The sequence below is a fragment of the Sphaeramia orbicularis genome, chromosome 17 (genome assembly GCF_902148855.1).
Source record: "Sphaeramia orbicularis chromosome 17, fSphaOr1.1, whole genome shotgun sequence".
In the NCBI taxonomy this organism is placed as follows: Eukaryota; Metazoa; Chordata; class Actinopteri; order Kurtiformes; family Apogonidae; genus Sphaeramia; species Sphaeramia orbicularis.
In genome coordinates this window covers 10,106,177-10,129,198 of record NC_043973.1, presented here as the reverse complement: position 1 = coordinate 10,129,198, position 23,022 = coordinate 10,106,177, and the positions used below count along the sequence as shown (strand labels likewise).

The following is a 23,022-nucleotide window of genomic DNA, read 5'->3' as shown; positions in this document are numbered from 1 at the left end:
AATTTGTCTTTGGCTAAAGTGCAAAACAGCTGGAAACCTCATACAGTACACACACAAGACAATACAAGCATAGACATGATATACAGACATAGGCAGCATTAGTTGACTGCGTTTCTTAGGTAACAGTATGTAATGTCGTACACTGTTAAAGCTGTAGAGGAGAAGAAGAGGTACTGAAAATCCAACCAAGAACCTGTACATGGATATTAACAAATAGAGGCTGTCATCATGCTTGAACCAACCAAGACCACTGTTTGTTTGTACGAGCTCACATTAACCCATGAAGACCCAAACAGCCACTGGTGACCATAATCATCTACTGATGTAAAATGTTTAACACCTGTTGATCCACTAATTCTATCAATACATGTAAATAAGTGGTGTAAACTGCAGTTTGTCATCTTTTCATGGTCATCAGATATGACCCATTTGGACGTTCAGGGGCTCCATAGTGAACGTGGAAACACTGTCATCTTCTACAACATTGGCTTACTAGTAAAACCCATGGAGTTTGATAAATAACAGTGGATGGAGATGCTCAGTTTATTTTGAGTTAATGATGTATTTGCTGATAAGTCACTTTTTCTTCAGTTTTCTCTTTTTCTGATATAATAACTCTCAACTTTAATCTGTGCTTTTATGAACATCTACATGATCAGTAAATTAAATATAGGAAAGGACATGATTTTCACTGCAACATGCAAAATACATAGGATAATATTATAATAAATAGTGACAAAACATTTAAGAAAGGTTAAATAGAGAAAAAAAAATCATTCATGTAGTTTCATTAAAGTAGCGCTGGGTCTTTGGGATACTATGGGTTAAGAATTGTGTAATTTTCAGCACAAAACAGATAACATACATGTAAAGACACAGATCTTTCATAGTGCACCTTTAAGCTTATGCAATCTCAACTATGATTTTAGCACTCTGTGGATGATGGAAGGATGTCGGTAAACATCTATAATATGTTTTACCTTTATGTTTTAGCTGTCGGGTGGCAGATGGCACCACATGACTAGAAGGACACATACAGCTTGATCAAGTAACTAAAACATGTATACTTTTAATATCATACAAACTTTAATTGACAAGTGTTCACCTTCTCCTATACACCTAATCCCCAGGAGCCATGGTCAGTGTTGCCCAGATTTTTGTCCTCACCTATTCTCCATTGCTGCATGCATGTGGAAATATAAACTGGCTGGCTAAGCTAAGCAGTAAAGTCCCATTAGATAATTTACCATACAATGCCAAGTGTTATTGTGTTACTGAAGTCCTACACACCAGCTGTCCTGCTTCTCAGTCTCCCTCTCTCAAACTTCTCAGCAGTGTGTATCCTCCCTCGGTGACAAGTGTAGGAGTTATCAGAGTGGGTGGTTCAATCAAGTTGGGTAGTTATTGGAGAGACTGGAAATGACTGGAAATGGAGATGGAGGTCCTACAGTTAGAATGAAGACATTAACGCACAAGAAATGTGGGAATATAAATGGATGTCATTGAGAAGCTTTGTTCCAAATTTCTAGATACCCAATTGTGATGGGAAAAAGTCAGCAGAAGTTCAATTCTCAGTATTTAAGAAATGCAACTTTAAAAAAAAACATTTTCTTTCCCAAAGGCAGACGTTTAGCAGCCTGGCAGTAGAAGCACCACATTGGAAACGATGGTGCACTTCAAATTCTTTTTTTTTTTTTTTTAATCGTTTTCAGAAACAACTTAAATATACATAAAGTGCATTTCAGAATTTCTGAATCACACAGCAGATGGAAACACCATGTCTAGATCCATTTGGATATTAAAGGATTTAAGTAGTATTTAGAATTCACAGAAAGACAGTCAAGCAGCTTTAATCAAGATGATTCAGAGGACCCTATGTTTTGGTCTGGAGTCATTGGATCCAAATTTATTTTCCTCAAAAACATGCCCCCCCCCACCCCAAAAAAAAAAAAAAAAAAACAGCACCAAAAGAATATAGTAACTGGCAAAATTGTCAAAATATTTTTGCTAGCCACAGGAGATTTGATGAGATATGCAGACATTAAACCTTACCTTTTCATTCACTGTCATGTGTTTTACATTGACCTCCATGTGTCTCACATTGACCTCTGTATGTTTCACATTGACCTCCATGTGTCTCACATTGACCTTCATTGTCAATGTGACACATGGATTTTCAAAGGACAGATGATAGATCTGAAGATCAAAACTAAGAGATGGACTAAGTGTAAAGCTCAGTACCCCAGAACCAATTAAAATGAAATAACTTGACCTGCCAATGGTTTTGAAAGCCTTAAGGTAATTAAACATACTTACCACAGAAATGAAAATAAAAAGGCTAATGGTTATCTCTGTGTTTGTGCCATGTTGTGTCTTAGCCTGTCTCGGTGTGTGTCTGCATAATTTGTCATGTCTCCAGGTAATTTAGGCAAACGCATGAGAATGCACAAGTGTGGAGATTTGCATTCACTAATTAAATTGTCAGAAGCAATTTTTTTTTTTCACTTGGTGCTTGATTAAAACTAATATTAATAATTTTAATTAACCAGAATAATAATTAAATTCCTATCAATCCACAATTATTGCTCAGTGAAGTTTTAAATATTGGAGACATTGAATGGCTCTCTGCTCATTTATTTTGATGTGCAGCAGACATGTTTGTGTCTGGTTTGGCGAAGAGGTTGGTGCTGAGCAGATGAGGAGCAGCGGTAATTATTTTCAGCTTCACGCGTACACACACACGCACACATACACACGCACACATACACACACTTTAGCCTTGTCTATACATTTGTGATTGTATTGTATTGTTTTCATCTGTATTTAAGCTCTCTACTGTAGAGTAAGCACTTTGCAGAGAATCTGTGTTGTAGAATGCACTATAAATAAATCTGACATGATGTGGTTTTCAATGCTCTAGCCGAGATGTGAAAATGGAGGGGAAAATGCTCTATAAAGTGCATTGTTACTGGAGGACTATAATACTTCCAAATCCCTTGTGTGTGTTTTTGTGTGGAAGTTGATCTGTCTGTCTGAGAGAAAGGAAAGCTTACGATATGATATTTTTATCAAAAAAAAAGAAATGCTGCCAAAGCATATTCACAAACAATGGAATAAATAATGCACCCAACTAATACATAAAACATGTGATTGTATGTACAATATCTACAGTGTGTGGAACTAGTAAAACGCCTACTAGGTAACAATAACAAAGTGAGGAAAAACACAGAACACAGATTTACTACAGTGTACAGTACTACATGTGCTACAGTGTTGGTTATTTTCCTCATTCGTTTAAAATTGTCATATTTCATCCACTATCTGACCTCTTTATCATCACATATAAACCGCTAAAGTAACAACCAGATGTGTTTTATGGACTCAGGAACATAGTAGTGCAGAATATTGAAAACAGAGTGCACCTGAAAACTGGTAATAACATCATAGTTGGAAAATAGTCCACCCGATAGAAGGCATAACACCTGTCAGCTGCTTTATTTGGAGTAATAGTAGAACATTTCTGTGCCTGTAAACATACTCGGTATGGTCTGTTATTATAATGTAAACCTACTTTTAGTCTAGTGTAGTCCAGTCCTTCCCTAAAGGGGAAGACTCATGTTCAGGGGATAAAGACAGTAATAAAACAGACCTTCAAGAAACCACATCACATATTATGACTAGTATTTATAGATTCTCTTTTCTGCCACAGGAACGTTTTCACCGAGCAGAGTGTGAATGGTCTCATTTCTAAGTCTCTGGTGGTAAATTTGTTCAAAATTTAATTTCACAAATTTATTTCCTCTTCCTTTCTCTTTTTCTCTATGTACCTCAAAGGCCCCATGCAGGAGACAGTTTTTGACTTCTGGAGGATGGTGTGGCAGGAGAATACAGCGGCTATCGTCATGGTGACCAACCTGGTGGAAGTGGGCAGGGTGGGTATTAATTACACCTTCCTTCTTTCTAGCTGCAGATCTGGTATCAGATTACCGTGCCTGCCGTTAACTGACAGTCTGACGGTATCGCAAGGCAAACGGAGCCATCTTTTTGTGTGTCTTTGAACACCAAATGCCCAGATGTTTCTGTGTGTCTGTGTGTGTGCGTTGACTGACTGAGGCCTTGTGTGCTGCCAGCTCTTTTTACATCTATCTGATCAGTGAGAAGTGAGGAGAAACTGATTGATGGCCTTCATTAGAAGTGAGGCATCCAGGCAACTGACTACTGTTTCATCTGAGTGGCTCTATAACAGGAGATTATACAGCGCTGTAGCCAGCAGCTCCTAGCAGAGCAGACACGTCTCTTAATGTTGTCCTTGTCGGACAAAGGGGGACCACTATTGAGTGTCGAGAGGGTTTCATATTGTTCAGACTAATAGTAGGGCTTGATTCTTTTTTTTTTTTTCTTCACCACAGCATGGCATGACTCAAGAAAAAAAACTACACCCCTACTCCAGTCCTAATTTGTTCCACTTAACTCACACTGTAGTTCCTCCTGGTTAGGTTATAATCAAGAGAAAATGAAGGTCTTAACGTACAGTGTAAAGCTTTGCCTGCCAGGGGATTTTCTCTAAGAATTTTAAACACATTCACTCTGAAAGCCCCTTAAACACAGGCACACCTTGATTTTGCTGATGTGCATTTTGGGTTGAGGCTTAAATGTAGCAGAGCTGATAATGATTCATGGGCCCATCTCTAGGTACCTCATTAGGCCCGTTCTTCTACAGTAGCTGAGCCCAGGCCGCCCCGCCCCACACCTTCTCCACACCTGCTTGGCTGCGGTGCCATCCTCGGCGGGCCCGGACCCCCAAACCGTCTGTTATATGATCCTTGTCCAATGGCGGGCGGTAGGCAGGCGCAGTCGGTCTCAGCGACAGTGGCTCCGCTGAGGGCCCCGCATAAAATCACTCCGCCATATCACAGCGGGCCATCTGCTCGGCACAGTTGCTGATGAACTCTGGGAAATCCTGGCATACACACACAGTCTCCATCCCGCTGGTTTTTTCGAATGCTGAGGCGGCGCTTGGTGCTTTGATGTGTGGGAAATTTGGTTTGGAAGTGCTGATGTGTACGATGAGCCGAAGCTACTTGCATTTCTTTTTCACTTCATCTATATATGAGTGGATGATTTCAAATGCTGTTTACACATAGTCGCAGTCACAAGAGTGCCCACGCAAAAGAACATCTGTGTGTACCCTGGCATAATTTAACCGAAAGGCTAATTCCCCCCAAACCAAGCGCCTGATTCAGAGTGATCTAATAAGGTAATGGCTTTTGCCTAATTCAATCTGGCTGGAAGCGGTTTGTGGATTTGTGATTGTCATCGGGGATTAGTCATCAGGGGTGTCAGAGAGAGGGACCTGAAAGTCCCCCACTGTCTGTGTCACTCCACAAACCAGAATCTCATTTCATTCCTAATCAGTGCGTAGACTCCAGAAATGAAAATTAAATCTAGTTGTGGCTGATGTCGCGTTTATCCCTCATCAAAAATTATTATTCTCTGATATACCTCCATGATCTCAATCTCCATTACCAGCCTTACTCCCTCAGTATCAACAGTTTAATTGAACAGGGGGAAAGGAGGAGGGGGGTAATTTTGCACTCTTATGATACCTAATACAAGTAATATTTCCAGTGGGGTGTTTTAGATTTCTGTGGGGAAATCTGTTTTAAACAGCTGAGGGTTTATTATTTCATATCATTATTGGATTGTCATTATATCTCCCTCATCCAATTGTAATACACTGTTTTTATAATGTTTTGCCCTATTTCTGTGCTCTGACAGTCTGGATATTAAGGTGGAAAAACCTCTGTGCCTATTCTGTTCCCTTCAACTATTCTGGACGGTCTACCTTTACACTCATTTTCACATTATCGATGTGTGAATGAAAAAGCAATAATGTGAGAATGAGCTCTCCATCGATACATAAGATTCCATTTGCAGCAGGTCCTTGACCGGGGGCCAAAAGTAATATGAAGCAAATCTCATTTTGACTTGAAAGAAATGCTTCAGAAAGTGAAATATCAGGTGGCAAATGGGAGTTAAAGTTATGTGATAATTATCTTTATTGAAAAAAATGATGGCCGACCAACTTGCAGACCTTCAAATAATTTATATGAACATGTGCTGTGATGTGAAGAATTGTGCAGCAGAATGTAAATGCATTGCAGTTAATGTAAAGTCCACCTGGTTATGAAATATTTGGTTTTGTCATTTCTAGGTGAAGTGTTGTAAGTACTGGCCTGATGATACTGAGATCTACAGAGACATCAAGGTTACATTAATAGAGACTGAGCTGCTTTCAGAGTATGTCATCAGGACTTTCGCTGTGGAGAAGGTATACTTTTTCATCTTTATTGGTTTACAAGGCATTTGAAAGTGAATGTCGTAGCATGTAATGTGTCCCTGGGACAACCAGGCATGACTGAGAACTGAGAAATAAGGGCCCCAGTAGCCTTGGACATGTATAAATGAAATTTTACTACTTTACCCTTCAAGTGTATGTTTGTATTCAATCCAGCTCTATATTTGTGTTTGAAGGACCTCTCACATCCTCTCTGTACTTCGTATTATGTGTTTGTATCATATCCACACGTCTTGTGCTGTAGTGTCTTTGTTTACTTAACATGATGACTCTGTTCCTCAGAGGGGGGCTCACGAAATCCGGGAGATCCGTCAGTTTCATTTCACGGGCTGGCCAGACCACGGCGTGCCCTATCACGCAACAGGGCTGCTGGGGTTTATTAGGAGAGTCAAGTCCAAGACCCTGACCAACGCTGGGCCCATGGTGGTTCACTGCAGGTTGGTGCAATCTTCTTCTGTCATCTAATGATATTTTTCTCTCAAACAGAATTATTTTTTGAAATTATAAAGTTATGCAGCTACACAGCTTTTACTGAACAAACAGCACATTTTTCTGTGTATTACTATTATTCAGAGGACTATAACGGAACTGTATTTCATGGTAATAGAAGAAATATCCTCTTCATGGCTAGATAATGATATTGGTTTAATAATATGATTTCTATTATGGTGAATACTCTTAAGGTTTTATCTTCACAATAAAATATCTAAAAATGACTAGCCCATGTTATATATTTTGTTAATGTGTGTTCCAAAGGGGATGTACTGATGTATCAGCCAGAAATCAGTATTGGCTGATACTGTATTTGCGGACGTCTTTTCACCAATGGTAGAGGTTATGCTTAACGTTTCTTCCTAAACTTGTATGTTTGAGTCTTTATTCATTCAAAGATAATGCAGTGAAGTAGTGGATGGATAGAAACTATTTTTATTTATAATGAAGATGTCTTTGTTTGGGGATAAATAACAATAAAAGCAAAGTAAAGAAACATCGATATCAACATCAGCTATTGGCCATAATGTCATTTTAAATATCAGCCAAGACTACATTTGCAAAATTCCATTGTTTCCAACAATGTCCAAATTTAGTAATTTGTAATTGTATCAATGCAAAGCTCATTTAATTTGGTCATCTATCAGGGGTGTTATAAGTCTTTTACAAATAGGTCTTGCAGCAATTTCACTGCTAATTTTAGTAAACAACAGTAAAGTTTACTCCATTATTTTAAAGCCTTTATGATTACACAAAATGTTAATATTTTACGTGTTGTCCATTATAATTTACACATTCTCTTATTCATTCTAATATATTCATTATGTTATTTGCATTACTAGCAGCTATTTAGAATAATGTAAATATGTCACTAAATGTAATATAATAATTTGATAAAAATTTAATCCATTACCTCTTCTGAAAACATTCATGCTTTAAAATAACTGCTCTGATCCACACTACTTCATGCTATCATGATGTATGTTGTCTTTTATTGCTGACCCCAGTAATACTATGTAATTAAAATGTGTTTTTTATATTTTTATTTGCTCCTTGTGTCATTTTCTGATGTATGTTTCTCTGCAGTGCTGGTGCTGGTCGGACAGGATGCTTCATTGTCATCGACATCATGTTGGACATGGCAGAGAGAGAGGGAGTGGTGGACATTTACAACTGCGTGAGGGAGCTACGCTCAAGACGAGTCAACATGGTCCAGACTGAGGTACTGTGGATCTGGACTCAGATCAGACTCTGTGGGAAAATATGGAAGGGCAAGGACGCAGCTTGAAAGGCTGTTGCTATCAAAAGTGGATTAACTGGAATCTGCAAATAATTCTTAGCATAAGCCGCAGTTCAACTCGGCTCCAAAACAAATTCTAAAATTAATGCCCACAGAGAAGGAGCTGTTTCAAATATCAAGACATGTTTTACATATCTGTATTAAAACTGATGTAATCGTCACTTGAGATCTATTATCCTGTTATTCTTTAGTGCAGGTTATCCAGGCTGTATAAAGGGCTTTTAACATTTTTGACAGTGACTGACAATGGCAATTATTAATGAAATGCAGCATAATTAGTTGTAATTTGTTGTTGTCAGTCTCTTTTCAGAGTGAGTTGAAATGTATTTTTCATAGTTCTTAAGTATTCTACTGACTACTGAGTATTATTTGACCTCTAAGGAGCTAGTGCCCCTCAGTGATGTTGAAATCACACACAGATTCATACTTATCCTGTTAAATGTATGTAATAAAATGCACAATTTAATCACTTCCTCACAGCAATGCAGAGTATCGCATCACAATACTTTAAAACAGATTGTTTTAAACAGGCAATAAAGTTGAAAATAAGTGTAAACCTTACAACAGTAATGATCACTCCTTCCTGTCAAACTCATGAAAAGTTCAATTTTTCATTGGAGTCTGTGGTGTACAGGGACCCAATAGTTTGTTAGTATTGGGGAACTCCATCACTTAAGGTGAAGTAGCTAGTGTTGCACATTCTTAGTGTTGTTGAAGAGCATAAGACACACTGAGGCATGTGGGATTGGGTATAAACATCACTTTTTGGAAAATACAACACCTTGCGTTTCTACAGAAATCAGTGAACAGGGTTAGAGTTTGTGCGCCTGTTTACATGACCATACAAGTCTGATAACTGGGAGTAATCAGATAATTGTAATAATCAGATCTAATGCATTTACATGCACTTGAGAAATGTGATAATCAATAAACCCTGGTTTAGACGCTCCAGTCCGTTACCAGATTTCTTTTGAAGTGCGTACATAGCGATGGTAGACTCCAACTTCCCGTTGTTGTCTGCTCACATTTGACTTTGTAACATGCGTAAACGTGAAAGAAAGAAAGAAATTGGATTAGCCTGTATACATGCAGGAAGACATTGGGGTATTGGGGACAAATCCAGATGTGTTAATCTGATTTCTCATAATCAGATTACTGCTGTTATCTGATAAAAGATATCAGACACATATTGTTTACATGATCACTTGAATAATCTGACAACTCCAGAAATCTGATAATGATCGGAGTATCGGTGTGCATGTAAACAGACTCACTGTTGGGTTATCGCAGTTGGAGAAAACTGGGAAGGCTTTTGTTTTTTGCGTTATATCCCATTATTCACATTATTGGAAAAAAAATCATATTGTACCTTTTATGGTTGAAATAGTTACATTTTAAAACCACCAAAACAAATCAGAAGTATTCAGATCACAAACAACAAATTCAAGGCAAAACGTAACCATGGTCAAATCAGCAGGACTCTGTACTGTTCACAGTTTTTGACACTGGCTCTGGAATGACTGCTTTTCAATTTATTGTCTTCTACCAACACAAAATTTTTAGATCACGGTTTAAGTTGCTGCGTATTTATTTGACTGGGCAGATGAAGGATAATTCAAAACAATTACAAGCAGCTCTTAAGATTTAGCGCAAACAACAATGACAAATGAATGTAGGCTGTGGAAGATGTAGAAGTAGCTCCTTGTAAACTTTCATCCCATGGCTTTGCTGACCCACATCATATGGATGTATGCCAAAAGAAGGCGTTTATACACAGTGAAAAGATGCAAAGCAGCAGAATAAATGTTAGAATTTACACATCTGTTTTTACCCCTTTGTGAACACGAACACTTTGGTTTGTAACTACAGTTTAATTCCATGTAATTCCTTAGTAACAAATTACAGTTATCTTTATATTGTAATTTAAATACATAGCAAACATGTACCTAGTTACTGCCCAATGCTGATTAGAAGAATGGTGTTTATATTTATCACACACATTTATGAGTAGAGCAGCACTGTGGATTTTATTGTATGAGATTTAATGTCACCATTCATGCCGCCTTTACATTTTTAATGATCATATTTCACAAAAGGCATTTACCAAAGTGCACACCCCGACTATTTCCCAGGATGCTGAGCACAAGTGCTTGGCAATACACGCTATAATAAAAGAGTTTAGGGGCTTGTAACTGAGAGCATTTAGCTCATATTGATGGCTGAAAACATCCCTGGCTCATCCTGCAGCTTTATGCCAGAGTGGGCTACCGAAGGACTCTCCTGAACACTGACCATCTGGAGGTGTCCATAGTCTCGTTGAATGCATCATTTCACCGTAATTCCCTTTAAATCACAAGCATCATTGGATTTAATGGGCAAATGCTTCATCGTTGACGTTCAAATTGGGATTTCAGTAACTGGAGACCAAATGTTGTTCACCCTGACTCACTCCTCTCAAGTTCAGTGACCTTCAGAGAGAGTGAGTGTGTGTGTGTGTGTGTGTGTGTGTGTGTTTACCCTTGCAGGTGTTCAGGCTCATTGGCACAGCTCCTCAGCCCGCGGCCAGACACTAACCACCAACACGGTTAAATCTGTCCACGGAAATGAAAAGCCTTGTTGTTGTTTATAGTTTATGTGCTCCGATAAGATCTATCAATCTGTGGATTCTGGTCTGAGCGCCGCGTCGCTGCCGACCCAGCTGATCCGGTCAGCACGAGTAGTCGAACTCCTGGGTCAGCAGTTCAGCACGTTTAACAAATGGCAGCACATCTTCCCATGTGAATGTGTAAATCAGTGACCCCTGTGCATGTGCGCGGAGTCTGGTCCGAAGTGACAAGGGAGTGTCAGTTGAAAATGTCACTTCAGAATCGATTTACATCAAGCCTCAAGCTGTGTCACCGCGTCGACTGGTTGACTGACTGATTTGAGGAGGAGGAAACGTGTCGCGATTTCCTGTTTGGCTCTGCATGACGTTAAGGACAGCAGGGGTTGTTTTTGTTGTTAAGATGTCAATCTTGTTCATACCGTAATCATGACAATATTGACAATGAAATTTCCACCTTGGTGAAGTCGATGGGGTCATGAATTTTAATCGAGTCTTTAATAGCTTTAAACATTTCAAGGATTTAAAACAATATGAAAGCTTTTTTTTTTTTTAGAATTCAATTAGGTACACTATGTACCAAAAATGCAAAAATATGCAATGTAACCTTTGAGTAGAGACAATGACAAATATTAGTCATAGAAACAGCCTAAGGGGTAAAGAATAATCATGATAAGGTTGTGGAAAGGTCAGTGAATTCTTTCAGCTAAAAAGCAGAGGAACTGCAGTTCATGTGTGTCTGCTGGTGATGGTGATGGTGGTGAAAAGAAAAAAATCAGTCCCATGTAGGGCTGGGAGACCTGGCCAACGGACTTATGATGAACTTTTGAAGTAGAATCACTGTCCACAATCTGAATCACAATTTTTTTAGAACCAAACTGTAAGTAAGTTTTCTCTCATTTTGAGATGTTTTAGGCCATTGGTTGGCAACCTTTAGGCCAGAAATGAAAAAAAAGGTCTGCCTGTACTCACAATAAATGTGTGACATTAACACATATGACATATTACTTATTTGAATCATGCCCTTTGAAGTGGAAGACATCTTAAAGCACTTTTTTATATTAGATTTATATGCTAGACATTTTTAGATTTTAATAATATCAGAGGACAATTTTTTAGTCTAATAGCAAAATGCTTAAAGAAATGATTAATTTCTTTATATTTTTTTGAGAAATCCATAGGGAGCGCCTGGAGAGAGGGGCTGAAGAGCTCCATGTAGCTCAGGGGCTCTGGGTTCCTTGTTTGTGTGTGGTGTTGTTTTTACTGGACAAAAAAACCTCTGTATTTTTGCATCATTTATACCAATATTTTTGTAATAATCAGCAACAGCTAGAAGACCAACAAATCTGCTCATAGATGATGTAAAAGCATGTCTACATTATGCCAACTGCACGCTGCATTAACAGTCTCAATTGTTTTAGTCCAGTTTGTCCCGCCACAGTTTCATAACGTACCAGTATTTTTATGCTTTTCACAATTGAAAGATCTGCGAAATCATTAAAATTCATTAAAACCAGGCTTCCTGCATGTCAGATCTACATTCACCAGCTGCTCACAGTGTTACTGTAATTTTTCACTGTCTGAAGTTGGCATGATTTTTGTCAGTAGCAGCAAAAGTACATATTTCATAAACTCCTGCAGGTTAAAGTGGACAAACTGAGAGCTCTCACTACAAACTATACAGACTTGAATACAATGGGCAGACCTGTCACATTTCATAATAAAAACATAATAAAACACTCTCTGTAAAGTACCATATTTACATTGACAGTCTGACTATTTAACATGACGTAGTGAAGAGATTTCCAAATTTCCAGTTCATCTCTATATGTGCCGGTGTGTGAATATTAAAGATGTAGAAAGGTTTGGACTGTTGCAAATTAATTTCATAAATATCTGTGTCTCTGAAACTCAGGTAAGAATACATTCACATGTAAGATCCTCTCATTGCCACAGCTGTTTCTCATAAATAAGTGAAATACAAATACAGTAATGTATGAGACAAAGGGAGAAAAACCCTGATACGCTCTTAAGAGCTTGAGGTAAGGCATGACAAATGACATTAAAAAAATAAAGAAATCTAATAATAATAATAATTCTACCAGTGTTATTTAAAGAGGTAAAATACCTCTGACTCATAAGATAAATGGAAATAACAGTACAGTTCACATAAGTCTGAAGAATTCTGTGTAGGTCGTCATTTGCCCAGGTCATCATTCTTCTTTGTAGTTCTTGGTTCTACTGGACCAACTGTAGCAAAACCAGTCCAGTTGAACCTAGAAGAACTACCAAGAAGAAAGTCTCAAGAAGCTTTGTTCTGTGAAATATATTTTCTCCAGATATCTAGACAAAGGTATTGTACCAAATAGCATTACAGTAATTTATATTAGACTTAAGTGAAGTCACATGTTTAAGTGTAGTTTGTTAAGTCTTAGAAATCTGTCAGATTTGCCATGAGGATGCTGTGTTTTGCAGGAGCAGTATGTCTTCATCCATGACGCCATTTTGGAAGCCTGTCTCTGTGGCGACACCACTATTCCTGCGAGTCAGCTTCGCTCCGTCTACTATGACATGAACCGCCTGGATCCGCAGACCAACTCCAGCCCCATTAAGGAGGAGTTTAGGGTAAGTCTTGGAATGGATGTGCATCACCATAAACATTACCTTTACACAGTAGTAGGCCATGCATTTGGTACCTGGGCCTTCAGGGGGGACTTACTGGACTTAATCCACTTCTTAATACCACCACTATGACGTCACAATCATAGCAACCATCAATACTATATGAAAAAGAGGGTGAATACCATTGTTACTAAAGCATTAAATCCAGTTAAGACAACTCCAAACCTCTACACTACAACCACAACTGTGCCATGTACAACATCTGGAGCAGTTTGCAATCAATATTTATCTAATAGCATGACAAACAGATGCAATTTAAATAAAAAAACATCATAGCCTACTCACCAGAGATGCTCATATTTTATATACAAAATCCAACCTCCATTCTTTGTGCAGGAAAACTTCCTTGACTCTGTCATAGAGGTGATCTGTGTGTTCAGTTCCATCAATAAGTCCTTTTCTATGTCCATGGAGGCCAAGGCTGAGTCTCCTCTGTCCAGTCATATTCCTGGCATAAGTTTCTGTTATCTTGAGGACAGAACGTCTACTCAACAAACTAGCTAACGTCCAGGCTGTCTGACCTCTCCTCACGATGTCCAGCTTTTCTGGAAATGTGAAACTTGAAAATGGATTTTTAAGTATGTTTGAGACCAAATCCTTTTCCTCTCCTCCATCAGCCATTGTGGGCATAAAAAAATCTAACTCAAATGTATTAATAGTTCAGTTCAATTCAGTTAAATTATCTTTATTGGCATGAATCAGAAAGAATATTGCCAAAGCTATATCAAATAATAGTTTTGCTCTCACCATCCAATCAGTGGAGGGATAAATGCTGATGACATTGTGGTCCAGCTAGCTGGCACTGTGAGGTGAATTTAAAATCTGATTGGTTAAATAAACAGTCCAGATGCTATACAGTTTAAAGGCGGGGTATGAGATCTTAGAAAAACAATTTGAGCAAGCTACATTTTGAAAATACTCAATTCAAAAGTCCAAACCCCTTTCTTCAGACATTCCCCGAAGCCACACCTCTAGAGTACTGGCACGCACAGTGCTTGTTCTCGAGGGTTCATGAGTGCTGCACAGCAACAATTCGCCCGGCTCCGGTGGCAAACCATGCATACCTCATTCAGTCTCCTCCAACACCCCCACTCTTACAGAACAGCCCCAGTTCATACCTATCTGGCTAACATTACATTTCCTACTGATTTATGTTGGTGACAAAACAGTTTGTTGATGAACTTTCCATCCTAATATAGCTAATATAACTAGCCAAGCTCTGGCTCTGGCTTTGTTTCCTGTACAAGTGCTCCAATCCTCTGAGAATGGATGATTCATGCATGAAGAGGGGCACACGCAGAGGGGGGAGGGACAAATGGCAGTTGAGTTTGTTAGACATATCACTGTTCAATCATTTCGATTCGGCCCTTAAAATGATTGGATGGTGTTTTTTCAGTCCTGTCCATTCCACAGGTGAATAATTTTTTTTTTTTTTTTTTTTCTGTGTTAGAGCATTTAATTAATTGATTGTAATCGGGGTGTGAAGGGGATTTCAAGCAATATCGTAAAAAATGCTCCAGGAAAATATCTTGCACCCCACCTTTAAATTATATGGACCTTCACTACTGTTTCTGAAGGCCCAGGGCAGATTAGATTAACCCTGGCAACACATGGAGACTGAAATCTGATTGGACAAAATAATTTACGTACACCTACTGGTTGTGCAGCCAAGAAAAACACTAAGAAATGAAGAGAATAGTGTATTGGGAATAAATTAACACAATTTCACGGAACAAATATTAGAATTTAGGTTGTAAATGTAGGTTAGTGTTTCTGATGACATTTACGCCAGCAGAGAAAGCCTTCCTGGCTCTGATAGCCCACCACTGCCTTTACAGTAGTAACTGGTGTGTCACTTCCCAGGTCCAATCAAAAGTAAATATATCACCTTACGTTAATCTGTGATAGCAGCACCCCTCCTTAGACCAATCAGTTTTATTTGAGATGCATCACCCCCCTAAGTTTCATCACGGTCGCATCAGGGGAGTCAGAGCTATTGCTAATATAGCTGATTAAAGAATTGCATTGTTAATTACCATATTGGGAGATAATTAGAACACTCAAGACCCATGTGCCTACCTTCCTGTGTCAGTGTGAAAGCATGTAATTCTGCCTCAAACCCATCAGACTCTAAATATGGTGACTCCGACACTGCGGGTGGAAGACTGCAGCATCGCCCTGTTACCCAGGAACCACGAGAAGAACCGCTGCATGGACGTCCTGCCCCCGGACCGCTGCCTCCCCTTCCTGATCACCATCGACGGGGAGAGCTCCAATTACATCAACGCTGCGCTCATGGATGTAAGAGTCCAACACACACACGCGCACACACACACACACACACACGCACACACACACACGCGCACACACGCACGCACGCACACACACACACACACACACACACAAGAACATTTGAAGCACTTGTTCGTCTTCTCAATGTGACTGAATTGTGGGTAATTAAATCAGTTTAAAAGTGCTTAACTGACACCAAATCACAAGTTGGGAAACTGCAGCTGTCTGTTTCCCCGTGAGCTGAAATGTTCCACATGTTGTTTCTCATTCACACGTTAATCATTGATGTCAAAGCAACGTTTTGCTTTTGAAAGCCTCGTGGTCTATTAAGTCTACTGCCACTAAAACACATGGTATTTTAGTCTTGGGGTTTTTTTTGTTTTGTTTTTTTGTGAACACAGTAATGGTAAGATGTAGTAACTTTTCAGGAGATGGTTCATGTCAGGTGTCTTTTTTTCCTTTATATAGTGGGTCTTTTCTAAAGTATACTGAATATACAAAAAGAATTCATTTTAAAGTGTTATTTTCATGTTACTCATCAGATTCTGAAGGTCTTTTGACTTGATGATTAGAGAGTTTACTCTCTTAAGGTCATATCAAATTTTCTGCATTCTTCTGCTTCTGACGAAAATGCACCACATAATGTATATGGAGTGGTTTAATATGGTCTTTATTTAACTGTGAGAGACTCATTAAGATTAGGAATGTCTTTTACAAGAGCACTGTGTTTGAACATTCAAAAGGAATCATAAAATATCCAATGAACTCGACAAATGCCTACCATACATTATCGATATCAATAAATTAATCAACCAAGGCAAATACAGTCAGATATACCTGCCTCTAAGGTGGGTTTTTTTTTGTGTGTGTGATCAAATATTTATTGTTTGTTATAGACATCAATCTATCAGTGTGATCAGGGAAAAGAGGAGAAAAAAATAGCACAAGCACTTTCTTTAGCCCATTTTACCTGTTCCTCACCCACTGTAGAACTTCTTCTACAAAGACATAAAATTCCCAAATACAAGAAAAAGCAGAAAACATCAACAACCAGCCTGTTTCTCCCCAGCCCCGATCCCCAGGAATCCTACAACCTTATCCTGAGCCGAGTGATTATATTAACTTCCTCAGTGACTGACAGCCACAGAAAAAGTATATAGGCTTACAACATACTTGTATAAATGTGAAGTAAAAAGTCAAAAATGATTTTAGAGTAAACAAACAAACAGAGAAGTGGATGCACAAAAACAAACCTGAGGAAAAAAGAGAGGGAATTGCATCTCATAGTCCAACTATCCTTCATTTTCAGGTCATTTTGTATTTTGATCCAAGCAAAAGGAAAACCTCACTTAAAGGTAGACTATTGTTAGCCTCACAGCATAAACTCATACACAAATGGACAAAAGTATTGAGACACATGGAATTCAGGTGTTTCTTTTCTAACAGGGGTCTGGGATACAAAACAATAATGATAAACGTCATAACATAGATTTATATTGTGATAAATATCATACTGATTATTATTATTGATGTTTATATCTCAAATCAGCATGAACAGGACATCTTACAGCTATAGACATGATGTGTCCCAATATTTTTGTCCATATAGTTTATAAACATCAATATTTCCTTAAAATTTAATGGGAGATGTTTCTTCCTCATTGAGATATAAAGAAAATAGATGGTTAGTCATGGCAGAAAATTATTATTTACAGCCAGAGCACGAATAATATTGTAGAAATTTAGAGGCAGAATATTTAAAATCATAGTCATGGATTAAAAAAAAAAAAGAAAAGATCAATGTTTAGAGAAATTAAACAAAAACCATCTCTGAGGCATTGGAAGCAAAGATAACAATTTAAACAAAAGTAACGAATGCAATGATATTAATCACAATATAAAACTACATTTTGACGTTTGTCATTATTTTTTTGTATCCCAGACCCCTGTTAGAAAAGAAACCCCTGAATTCAACGTGTCCCAATACTTTTGTCCATTTGTGTATGAGTTAAGGCTCCCACAGAGTCGGGCATACTGTGCATGTACTGTGCATGGCGCAGTCTCCGTGTGCAATGTCCGCAGACATTTGAAGTTTCATAGTTGAGCATACCAATCAAGTTGTATCATCTCTGTGTCACATTTAAAGCAGGTTGATGTAAAGACTTCCCGCTGAGCAGTCTATTGTGTGACACTGAGTACGAGTAAAGGCAATCCGGTGGTTGGAAAAATCGAGGTTTGCGCGGACGTCCGCTTTGGGTCCACATTGAGTCCACCTCAAGTACGCGCAGACGTTTGCAGAGTCAAGTCTGCCTGACTCTGTGGGGGCCTTTAGGCGATTATGCTATGAGGCTAATGATATGTAAAATTTCCTAATGATGGTGTGTTCATGTAAATTTTGTGTCTGTTTTGTGCTTTGGGTTGGATGTCTGTTGATGTTAAGCACCTCCATATCTAACCTAACGGTAACCAGTCTTATAATGGTTGTTGTTACAGCAGAAGAGTTGAATTGAAGAACTCAGGAATCAGAGCAAGGATTTTCACAATAAACCATCCTGACACCTCTGCCTAGAAATCAGTGAACAGGCTGTTATCTGTTATCATAGGTAGTAGAAACAGCTGTTAGCTTAGAAATGCAGTTAACTAATGTCTATAAATGACCAGCTCCCAGCACAGTCCAGACTCTAACACAAACTTTAAATAACACCACTAGCATGTCCAAATCTTACATATTGAACCTTTAAATACCCTTTTTCCTATTTCAGTACAGGCTTTATGACCATTTAGTAATATAGTGCAAAGCTACAAATGTAACATGCAGGAGATGTGAAGGGTTAAATTGCCCTGATTAAAAGACCTTGACGAAGGGCATGTCCAGTGATGGACTTTTTGGCTCTTGCCCGGATCGAGCAGGTGACCTTTTCCCGAACACCATTGTCTCAGTCACCACCAGTAGCTACCTTTAGAGCCAGGAGCCACATTAAAAGTGCTGTGTCCTAATATAATCTCCCAAGACATGAAATCTCCATTAGAAAACAACTCAGTCAGTCAGAGAGAGGTCAAAGGATGGAGGTCATTGGAAAAGTGGTCATAGGTTTATTCTGGGTAGGTTGTGGGACACTGTAATGTGTATGAAGCTGAATTCAGTTTTTCTTTTCAGAGTTACAAGCAGCCATCTGCATTCATAGTGACCCAGCACCCACTGCCAAACACAGTGAAGGACTTCTGGAGACTGGTCCTGGACTACCACTGCACATCTATAGTGATGCTCAACGACGTGGACCCAGCCCAGGTAAACCCGACCTGATACACACAAACAATGCACAAATAATACCCCATGGATACTGAACAAACAGACGACAGGTGAAGCAGCGACTTTAATCAGAAGTTACACAAAAAAGACTGTGGGAGTGTGTGTGCTCTCTTAGAACGAGAAGAAAAAACCCAGGGATGTATCCATGCTGGCAAACACATATATATGCAAGTACAGAATACAGTATGTTTGAAATGAGGTAGATTCTGCAGAGTGGAAGAGGACTTACCATGAAAGCGCTGGTAGATGGAAAGACAGGCCTGTGGAAGAGACTCTCCAGATTTCTCAGCCCAAGGCTCTGTCATAACACCCGGGGATCAAAGCTTGAAGCCAGGCTGCTCTCCCCATCCAAATCCCCTTTCCCTAGGTGACTGACTGACTGGCTGCTTGGCTGGATAGAAAAGGCCTTTCATTCAATATTCTCACTGTAGCCAGCCAGTCAGCGAGCCATAGAAACAGCCCAGGTGGGAAGAGAGGAAGGAAGGGGAGGTGGAGGTAGAGGTGGAGATGGAGATGAAGGAGGATGAGGAGGAGGTTTTATTATCTTCTCCATCAGCATCTTTGTGCTTGCATTTGTGTTGAATTTGTCAAGTTTTGACAGACTCTAAAAGGACGATATGGAGGTGGATTTACTGTATTCTGTATGTGTGCACTGCAAAAAGAAGAATTTCAAGACTGTCTAAAAGACTTGTCAAGCTTGTTTTTGTGCAGAAAAGTTATCTATTTTTAAGAACATATATCAAACTTCACCTTAAAACCATATTAATCTACCTGCGCAGTAGCTGTTGGACATCACTGGACACAACTCCATACTCGCCTTTCAGTGTGTTGTAGTTCTGAGAGGAAATCTCCCTCTTGACAAGAGATTTTGGTAATCAACAGCTTGGTTAATTTTATTTATTTATTTATTTTTATTATTGATTGCTTTCATGAGTCTGTGATTCTACTGCTCTATTGCATTGCTCATCACAGCTGCTGTGATGGAAAGGTGATTCCACTTTACCACATCAAGCTCCTTTTCTTCAGTGAAACACCATCAGGTCATCTGTCTTTTGGACCAAGAAGAGAGAGCTGCAGACAGTGTTGTTTTCCCTGCTGATTTCAGCTCCTGCTATGTTACCCAGCTACAAGACAATGATTTATGGAGCATCCAAGCAGAGGAACAAGACTATAGTCCTTATTTTAAGACCAAGACCACTTGCACAAACTCTTAATTTAACATTATTATGTCCTAATAACTGTGTTTTTGTTGTGTATAATAATTACAACATACATTTTGCCTTTTTTTGTTGTTTTTTTTCTATTTTTAAGTCTGATTATGGCTATCTAGCTTTACCCCATTGGCACATGCTTTGGTTATATTTAAAGGTTCAATAGAAGATTCACTCATGCTCACACGCTTACGTTAAGATTTTTTTGTAGTCTGCTTCGTGCTGGGAGACGTTAGCTAGCTGTAATTCCACTGGTCTACAAGTAAAATACCTCTAGAATAAAAGTAGTGAAACTTTACCAAGTTTGAGTCACTAATGAAGAAAAATTAAGTCAAAAATGCTGGTTAGCTGAAGTTTCTAAGGCACATGGTCAAAATGTGAAATTTTGAGAATGAATGAATGAATGAGTTTTACTCAAAAGGAATGTTTGTCTTAGATCTACCAGATCTACTTCAAAACATTGTCTGTACATTAAAATACATTCACTTTCAGGTTCTTTCTAGTGGAATATTTATAAATCTATTGTATAAATGTACATGAACCAATGTATGTGCGTAATAACTCCATATTATATACATTGAACACATCAGCCAAGCAGCACTTTTGTCATTTGTTTTCCATCCATCCTTCCATTATCTGCCACTTATCCGGGGCCGGGTCGCGGGGGACAACAGTCTAAGCAGGGATGCCAAGACTTCCCTCTCCCCAGACACTTCCTCCAGCTCTTCTGGGGGGACCCCGAGGCGTTCCCGGTCCAGCTGAGAGACATAGTCTCTCCAATGTGTCCTAGGTCTTCCCCGAGGTCTCCTCCCGGCGGACCATGTCCGGAACACCTCCCCAGGGAGGCGTCCAGGAGGCCTCCGAAACAGATGCCCGAGCCACCTCAGCTGGCCCCTCTCACTGTGGAGGAGCAGTGGCTCTACTCTGAGCTCCTCCCTGGTGACTGAGCTACTCACCCTATCCCTAAGGGTGTACCCAGCCACCCTATGGAGGAAACTCATTTCAACCGCTTGTAGCCGGGGTCTTGTCCTTTCGGTCAAGACCCAAAGCTCATGACCATAGGTGAGGGTAGGAACGTAGATTGACCGGTAAATTGAGAGCTTTGCCTTTCGGCTCAGCTCCTTCTTCACCACGACAGACCGATACAACGACTGCATCACTGCAGACGCTGCACCGATCCTGTCTGTCAATCTCACACGCCATCCTTCCCTCACTTGTGAACAAAACCCCAAGATACTTGAACTCTTCCACTTGGGGCAAGGACTCCCCACTGACCTGGAGAGGGCAAACCACCTTTTTCCGGTCGAGAACCATGGCCTCAGATTTGGAGGTGCTGATCCTCATCCCCCTGCTTCATACTCGGCTGCAAACCGCCCCAGGGCATGGTGAAGGTCTAGGTTCAATGAGGCCAACAGGACAACGTCATCTGCAAAAAGCAGAGATGAAATCCTGTGGTCCCCAAACCGGACCCCCTCCGGCCCCTGGCTGCACCTAGAAATTCTGTCCATAAAAATTATGAACACAACCGGTGCCAAAGGGCAGCCCTGCCAGAGTCCAACATGCACCTAGAACAGGTCTGACTTACTGCTGGCAATGCGAACCAGGCTCCTGCTTCAGTCATACAAGGACTGGACTGCCCTTAGAAGAGGACCCCGGACCCCATACTCCCGAAGCACCCCCCACAGGATACCACGAGGGACAGGGTCGAACGCCTTCTCCAAATCCACAAAACACATGTGGACCAGTTGGGCAAACTCCCATGAACCCTTGAGCACCTGATGGAGAGTGTAGAACTGGTCCAGTGTTCCACGACCGGGACGAAAACTGCATTGTTCCTCCTGGATCCAAGGTTCGACTATCGGTCGGATCCTCCTCTCCAGTACCCTGGAGTAGACTTTCCCCGGGAGGCTTAGGAGTGTGATCCCCCTGTGGCTGGAGCACATCCTCTGGTCCCCCTTCTTAAGAAGGGGGACCACCACCCCGGTCTGCCAATCCAGAGGTACTGTCCCCGACTGCCATGCAATGTTACAAAGACATGTCAACCAAGACAGTCCCTGCACATCCAGAGACTTAAGGTACTCAGGACGAATCTCATCCACCCCCGGCGCCCTGCCACTGAGGAGCTTGCCAACCACCTTGGTGACTTCAGCTTGGGTGATGAACGAGTCCACCTCTGAGACCTCAGCCTCTGCTTCCTCTATGGAAGACATGGCAGTGGGATTGATTGTTTTCAACTCATCTCATTAAAATAAGTAAGATTTAGCACATTTAATCTCTCTGGCAGATAATTTCCAAAAAATTGTAGACCAGTTTAAGCTAGTGGTTGTGAAAACAGCCATAAGTCACTGATTTCTATGTACAGGACTTGAATTTTCTGCAAAAACCCCTACACCCTCTCCTTGGTTCTTCACTGCCTCATGTCTGCTTGTTTTCAGGAGCAGCAGTATACAACATTAGCTCCTGTTGGTGTAGAAATGTCAACTAGCACAAAAAAACAACCATACTGAACATTAAAGAATACATTTTTTTTCTAGCATTGCTGTTTTTCTGGTACTTTCCAGTAAAACAGACAATAGTGAGCACATATCTGTGTGTTGCATGTGCTCAGGCCTATTACTGCATTTGCATTCTTCGCGGGTAGTCGTGCACTGTGTGACTCTGCATGTCGGCCCTTTTGCGAGTGCAGGATGTGTCCATCTGTCTGTGTACTCTCTGCAGGCTGCTACAGCGCTGTGAGGCCGCTGGTGTGCTCTGCAGGTGCATGTTCTTAACTGG

General features: G+C 40.0%; 1 protein-coding gene across 11 annotated transcripts in view; it reads left to right on the top strand.

The window, feature by feature from the left end:
* Window positions 1-23,022, top strand: part of LOC115437576 (receptor-type tyrosine-protein phosphatase mu) — a 223,682-nt gene that overhangs the window by 192,415 nt on the left and 8,245 nt on the right. For 10 of the 11 annotated variants that reach the window (XM_030160833.1, XM_030160832.1, XM_030160829.1 and 7 more), the window contains 7 exons: window positions 3,835-3,932; window positions 6,215-6,331; window positions 6,641-6,795; window positions 7,937-8,072; window positions 13,228-13,377; window positions 15,562-15,735; window positions 18,884-19,015. In XM_030160833.1, coding sequence (XP_030016693.1) covers window positions 3,835-3,932; window positions 6,215-6,331; window positions 6,641-6,795; window positions 7,937-8,072; window positions 13,228-13,377; window positions 15,562-15,735; window positions 18,884-19,015 — 962 coding nt within the window. The remainder of the gene's footprint in view (window positions 1-3,834; window positions 3,933-6,214; window positions 6,332-6,640; window positions 6,796-7,936; window positions 8,073-13,227; window positions 13,378-15,561; window positions 15,736-18,883; window positions 19,016-23,022) is intronic. The other variant, XM_030160827.1, reaches the window with a different exon arrangement.